The 7,419-nt window shown below is 44.9% G+C and overlaps 1 protein-coding gene across 1 annotated transcript in view; it reads right to left on the minus strand.

The window, feature by feature from the left end:
• The window catches only part of DNAH6 (dynein, axonemal, heavy chain 6), a 219,792-nt gene that overhangs the window by 18,548 nt on the left and 193,825 nt on the right, over positions 1-7,419 (minus strand). The window contains 4 exon segments of the mRNA XM_015564106.1: positions 2,194-2,315; positions 2,869-2,988; positions 4,792-4,930; positions 6,409-6,555. Coding sequence (XP_015419592.1) covers positions 2,194-2,315; positions 2,869-2,988; positions 4,792-4,930; positions 6,409-6,555 — 528 coding nt within the window.

Below are 7,419 nucleotides of genomic sequence, written 5' to 3' on the forward strand. Positions count from 1 at the left end.
AGAGAGTTAGAAACATCGATCAGCTGCCTCCTGCACATCTCCCACTGGGGATGTGCCCGCAACCTTGGTACATGCCCGTGACCGGAATCGAACGTGGGACCTTTTAGTCCACAGGCCAACGCTCTATCCACTGAGCCAAACCGGTCAGGGCTGTTATTTTTATTTTTATTTTTTCAGCCTCTAATCAGAAAAGAGACACTAGATTTCCATTTGCTCATAGACTATCTATGTAGATTGCCCTTGACTTATGCTCATTATTCTCTTTGGAGGCAAATTTCTTCACTGTATCTCCACTTGATATGTACAAGTCAAGGTTCAGTTTTTTTAAAAAAACTAGGTTCAATTTTCTTTACTAGTAAGAACCTGTAGTTTGCTGGGCTAAGGAAGGAATCATTTGTATTAAAATTCTATTGATGACAAGAAGCAGAATTAACAAAACTAAATCAGCTAAAGCAAAGAAAAGGAACCTGTTGGCTCACACAGCTGGGAAGAAAACACAAGTCATGTGGGTTTCAGGCATGAACAGATCCAGTGCTTTCTCTCCTGTGCATGCATGGCTGTTCCTCTCATTCTTTCCTGTGACAGATGACCTTCTTTCACACGGTAGGGGAGTGGGGAGGGTGCCAGGGGTAAGGCCACAGGATACTTCAGATACACAGCATCCTAACCAGGGATTCCGAGAGGAAAGAAAGAGCCCTCCCCGCATCCCAGCATCTACAGACACTATCTCCGGAAGGGACTCCCATCCACCTAGCATGGGCCACGTGCCTGTTCCTTCGACCAAGTCAGGTGGTGAGGTGACGGGGTGCTGCCTTTGGCCAGGCCTGAGTGACATGCTCACCTCTGTGAGGGTGGTGGGTAGTTAGAATTCTTACCAGAAGTTTATGGATGAGGAAGGGGTGGGAGTAGGGCATGCATTATACCAGAAAAATGGAGGGAGGCAGGACAGAAAAACATACTGGGGCCCACTACCTGCCTGTTCCCAAGTTCTCAGTCATCCTGAACCAGCAGAAAACACAAAAGTACTGTGCTCCCAGGCACACACCGCCAAGAGTGCTGCTCCTACCCTCAGTGCTGTATCTCTCAGCACTCCCCTATACCATATCCCCCCCCCACACCCCTTCTCTCACCCTCCACACCCCACCCACTCCAGAGCAAACATCAGGTATGAGTGCAAATGAGCATTAGGTCTGCCCGCCTCTTTTTCCTGCTGGAAGCAGAATAAGGAGAAATAAGATAGACTATTCTAACTCCTCACTGACTAGCAAAGCGATTTTAAGGGTGGAGAACGTGACACCAGGTTTCAGAGCATTAACCTCTTGATGTTCTTTCCAGAGACTCCACTATTGTTTTGCATGGATTCCTTGGTATCTAGGCAGACCTCACCCTCTAACACTGTAGGGGCACAATTGAAGTTACAAGGAAGGATGAATAGGAAAAAAAGAAAAAGGAAAAGAGAGGGAGGTGATTCCTTTTGGCCTTGGGAGGCCAGCCTAGTCTTCAACCTTTAAAGCATCGCAGGGCCCTCAGGGACATAGCTCATTTCACGGCTTTGGTTTAGCCACAGACACCTGAGCATGACAGATGATGAAAGTGGAAAGGTCTGTAGTGGTCAGGTCATGGGGAGCCTTGAGTGCCCTGTGAGGAGCTTGGACTCCTCGTAGGTAATGGTGCGGCAGCAGGAGGTCTTATAGGAGTAAAATTGTCCATTGGACCTATTGCTGGGCTCTGGTACTGTGCCCTCGATGAGCTGTACTTTTAAAGTTCGGTGTTTTAATTTCTCGGCCTTGGAGATTTGTCACTGTACTTTTATAATGTGATCATCTGTGGGTCCATATGAAACAAATACGCCCAGTATATTCGGAGGGAGAAGGGTAAAAGAAAGGACTCTCCGGATGATCATCTAAGTCCCCACGTTATGGTAGGCCAGCAGGTAGATTGTGAGGTTGGCAGAAGGCTGGGAGGTGGAAGGGGGTGGCCAGTGACAGGAAAATGCATCATGATTTTAGGACTCTGTGAAGGATCCAGAGGGAACAGGCTAAAGTGGAACTAAAAGCTGAAGGTAAGGTGAAACACGTATTTTATTTGTTTATTTAGGGATATTAGAATTGACAGAGCTGGTGAGGTGATTACCGACGTTGCAAGTTGACATACACAATATGAACAGGCATTTTAGGTTGAAAGGCCACATACCTGGAAAACTAGGTTGGCATTTTCGTGCATTCCAAATATTTCTGGGTCATCTATCAAAGGTAGCTTTTCAATGTAGTCTTTAAACTCTTGTAGGGTGTCAGCCAAGGGCGCAAAATAGATGCCTGTTATTGAAGACACAGGAAGGAAATGCCTCAGATAGGCTGGCTTTTGCCCCGCTAAGTCTGGTAGTTCTCTGCCAGGCTCAGAGGCTGGCTGTCATCAGCGGCCTCCCATAGAAACAAGGACAGTTTTTCCCAAGCCTCCACGTCATGTCTAGTTTCTTCACCTTTTCTTGAGGCCCTGAGCGCCTGATTAGGGCCGTCACCTTTCAGGGTGTCTCGCCCAGAACATTTCACGATTCTCGAATTCAGGGAGGCACTGCTGGAAAGGTAAACCTTGTTAAGGGCCCCAGATTTCTATAACGTTGAAAACGCATGTAGACAGAATACAACCCATTTTAGAAAAGAAACAATTCAAAGTGGTCAAAGCCCAAAATATGGCCTTGTGCTGTTTATAACCAAAGCAGTTTGGAAGGCGGTCAAGCCTGGGGACAGGGTGGGCACCGGGACTGGGTTGCGAGGACTGGACACAGAGAACGCCTGCGTGGAAAACGGAGAGATGCTGGCAACAACTTCTTAGGGAAGGTCTTTTCCACAGAACTGAAAAGTCACTCACCTGACTCGGAATATTTGTAACCCTTTTCTAATGTTTCAGGAGAAAAAAATCTTTTCAAGACAGTCCGAAGGCATCTTTGATCCCAGGTGTCTGTAACTCTACCACCATATGTAATTTCACCTGCAAAGCATTTGCATTTAAAAACGTATTATAATATTGTTTCTTTTTAATGGATAGACACATGCCATTTCTAATACGTTGATTTACATACTCATTTATTTGGTATTAAAAGTGGAAATAGCACAAGATTTTCCTTCCACTACCTCCCCCAAAGAGAATAAGTCAATTTTTAAAAAGCAGGAGAAAATCTAGTTCATGTACTCTGCCCTTATTATTTTGTGTTTTCCAAATAACAGAAACTAAAGCCACTGAGTTCTGTTTACATATTTCTTCCTTCTTTCTGTTTGTTTGTTTTGTTTTGCTTCAAACTATTGATTTTTGGTCTCCCATTATCATTGACTGCAGTATTTTAAAACATACTTTCTGTGAAACATTGCTTTTGGTGGGAAAACATTTACAACAAGGCATCCAAACCCAACCTACCTTACAGATTATTAATATTAAGCTAGGGAAGAAAGAGATTCAAGGTAAGGAGCCAACCTGTCTCACAAAAATTATGCTATGGGGAATTAAACTTATTGGTATCCCGTCTCTCTCTCCACAGAGAAGCTCCGTGCAGCATGCTCCATTGCGATCGGCAAATTCCAAGCCTGCTCACATCACCATCCTGCTCAGCAATCTCGGCCCCACAGGAGTGGCTGGGGGCAGGGGTATAAATTAGCCTCCCAGGCCCCAGGCCCATCCCCTCACCCTTCTTGGTCTACCCTGAGGATAGGCCCTCATCCATTCTTACTGTTGCTTTATTATCCGTTGTTTCAAGGTTTCATTGGCTTTTCACCTGGTACCTCTCTGCTGTCCCACACGCCCCTTACTCACCAATGAAAACCATCCACTCACACCCCGTCCCCTTCCAGAGCTCTCCCTTCCCCCACTTCCCAGTGCAAATCTCTTCTTCATGATTTGGACCTCCATGATTCCAAATCGGATCTAATTTTTGTCAGTAAGGTCCCTTGTGGCATAATTAATATCAGCTAGCAATTTTAATTCTTGAAATTTTTCCCTTTTTCAAAAGTACACCTGACCCAAAAGGTCAATCAGTGTCTAGAGTCTTTTGAATTTAAGAGCACTAACTCTGGAGGCTAGATTGTCTGGGTTAAATCTTGGCTCTACTGGTTGTAAATGGAGTGCCTCAGTTTTCTCACATGTAAAATCTTACCTAATAATAGACAAAAATGTAACTCAACCATCCCTCTGCTATGCTCACCAGCCAATCAGGAGAGTATGCAAATAAACCCAACAAAGATGGCAGTTAATTTGCATATGTAGGGCAAAGTGGCAGAGCAAGGACTGAAGGCTCCATCTGGAGCAGGAGCAAAGGCCTGGGTCCCGGGGAAAGTGGCGGAGCAAGGAATGAAGGCTCCATCCGGAGCCAGAGCGAAGGCCTGGGTCCCGGGTGCCAGAGGAAAACCGGTGCCGGCAGCCAGGGGAAGGGAAGGCCTATTGCACAAATCTCTTTGTGCAACAGGCCTCTAGTAGGAATATAACAGTCTTTGCCTTACAGGGCTGTTGTGAGGATTAAATCTGCTAATTAATGGGAAATGCTTAGAATAATGCTCGGCATGTAGCAAGAGCAATGTAATTTTTTGCTATTATTATTGGAGGAAACATCTGTCCCACTTTTGTATGTGTCATTATTCTTATGATATTCTGGTCCTGGTCTTCTCTTCGCAAAGGGAATACTAGAAGTCATCACCACCGCGATCCAACACCATGGAGGGGGCCATCTTTGTATGGGCCAGGTGGGTGTGAACCAACTGTGTGTGGCACACAGCTTGGATGCCCTGGCCATGTGGGCGTACTGACCAGTAATATAGGTCAGTGCATCCCACGGAATCTTTCCTTCTTGACAGTAAAGGTTGAGGTTCAGTAAAGCGCATTCTCTGTCGCTGTCGTTGAATTCATAGCAGATGTTCCAACCAAGAGGGCCAAACTTCTTTCTTTCCTAGAATGGAAAATGAAAACCATCTGAAGTAAAAGTTGATAACATTAATTTTATGAAAAATATTGAGAACAAAAAGGTTTCTATTGAAGTCGGGCATCCTCATTCTGTAAAATCAGTTAAAAAAATCATGCAGTTTAACTTAGGCTGGGGTTTCAGCATGGCTCCCACCAAACAAGGAGGCACCTCTTCCTCCAGAACGGGCCCCTCCAACATTTCTAACAGAACATTTGATGTTCCTGAAAAATGGGGCAGGCCTGTCAAAGAACATTTCTTCTTCACGATAAAATATTTCTCCATCCAAATAGGAAAAAGAATCCCACCTGATGTCCTTTGGCATAAAAAACACTGACACTCACCTAGCTGGTGGAGAGAGCTCCCCCTACTGTTCTAAAGAGTGTGTCCACCACGCAGGCTCTTCAGTCAGGCCATGCTGTGCTGACTACATACTGACTTCTGTATAGAGATGTCTTATTTTATTTTATTTTTTTACTGGTACACAGAATCATAATCCTTGTTTCATGACTTCTCATAATGAAATCTTTCCTTCTGTTTGTGTTCTATCCATCCCATCTTAATTTCATAATTCTAAACTGATGATTATACCAGAGGATTGGTCCTATGTTCTCTTCGGTTCAAAATTTCTCTAAATCTTAAACCACGTCCTCATCTCAACTGCTTTCATTAGAACAAGGGCCTCACACCTAGAAACTCCAATCCTCTTGGGTCTCCCATATCTTGCATCTACAGTTTGCTTTTTTCTAGACTTGATTTTTTTTTCTCTATGGCCTACACACATTTGAAAAGCAGTCAGCCAGTTGAATCAAGACTCCATCTAGAGCTACATATTTGAAGAGTCAGAATTCAAGTACAAGCCACAGGATGGGTAGCAGACCTGGACAGCAGTGAGGTTTGAACTGAAGGAAGGAGAACGTAGTGCTGATCTGAAGATCATCTTTCAGGGGACCTGGGACTCCAGTCACTGGGAGGAAGCTGTGGAGGTTGTTATAGCCACTCAAACAGGAACAGGTGAGAGTAAAATTATTGCAAGAAAGATGAGGGCTTAATGACTGACATGATATATATGTGTCAAGAGGGAAGAACAAAAATAATCCTGAAATTTTGGTTGTAGGTGATTGACAGAAGGAGGCACTGATATCAGAAGTAGAGTCTAGGGGGGAAGCAGATTTTGGGGAGTAAGGCATAGCTGAGGAGATCAGTTTTCTGCATTGGACCTGCTGCAATCGTCCAGGTGAAGGTGTTGAGAACGGAGCTGGGAGGCAAGGCTGTGAGATACCGAGACCAGGGAAGCACAGAGATCAATCAGCAACTGTGTTAGAACTAACTGGGCTCAGACACAGAACAGGACCTCGGCATTTCACGATGCCACTTGTAAGCTTTCATTTAATTCTTACTGTTTACTTATTTATTTTAACAAAATACATGTTCTTGTTTCTATTAAGAAGCAGAATGGAGTGTACCTGAACAATTGCATGGAAGAAACAAATGCCAAATATTATTTGTCTCCATTTTTGTCCAAGTATATTTTCCTCAAAATATGAAGGTGTCATTTCAGTAAATGCTCGTCTGATATTCGCACGTAAGCCTTTTGGAGGCTCATTGGTTACCTGGATTTAGATGAAGCATACATGTCAGAGAGAGTGACTTGACAGATCTGCATGATTTCTGAGTCGCCCATGGGGACTGAGGCCACTGAGAAAATGTAGATAACTCATGCCCGTGGGGTGTCCTGGCATGCTCGTGCCCGCTCTATGTCCTGCTGTGGTCCCGTCCTGGGAGAACAGGGCCTGGTGGGTCCTCACACCTCCAGTGGGTAAACCACCTGCACAAGAACCTCAGTCACTTCTATTTGGTGCCCACTTTTCTAAACAAGGCCTTTGGCATCGGCTTTCCTGCTCATCCCAACACATGGCATCACCCCACACTTTGCCTTGATGACATGGGCAGGGAGGGAGGATGCCTGGGTGAACATCTGCAGAGGCTGCTCACATATTGGAAACTTTCAGCTCCAAAATCCAGCAGCCTGTAGGTCTTCCTGTCTCTCCAATGCTGAAGCATCCCTTTCATGCTGGGAGGGATCCTATTCTCATCCCTGCATCCTTGACATGTTTTGCTAGAGGCTAAGATGGGACAACTTGAATGACCAATAGGACTAGGGCACGCAAGGATGGGCGGTGGCCTGGGAAACTGAGGAGATACTGACTCCCACCTCCCCACTTGGGCTGTTATAGACTCTGACATGGTCCTGCACGGGGCCTGAGCTCCCTGGACCCACTGGGTGAACACTCTGAGGCATCCATTACCTTGACAGAATTTTGAAGAACTGTGACAGGAAATGTATTACTAGGCATGGAACTTAAAAAAAGCCGGAAACTCTCCTTGATAGTAATATCTGTTTAAAACAAAGACAACCATGAAAAGGAAAACACTTAATTCTTAGTAACACTTTTCTATAAGCTGTAATTATTAGT

This window comes from Myotis davidii, unplaced genomic scaffold (assembly GCF_000327345.1).
Source record: "Myotis davidii unplaced genomic scaffold, ASM32734v1 scaffold339, whole genome shotgun sequence".
In the NCBI taxonomy this organism is placed as follows: domain Eukaryota; kingdom Metazoa; phylum Chordata; class Mammalia; order Chiroptera; family Vespertilionidae; genus Myotis; species Myotis davidii.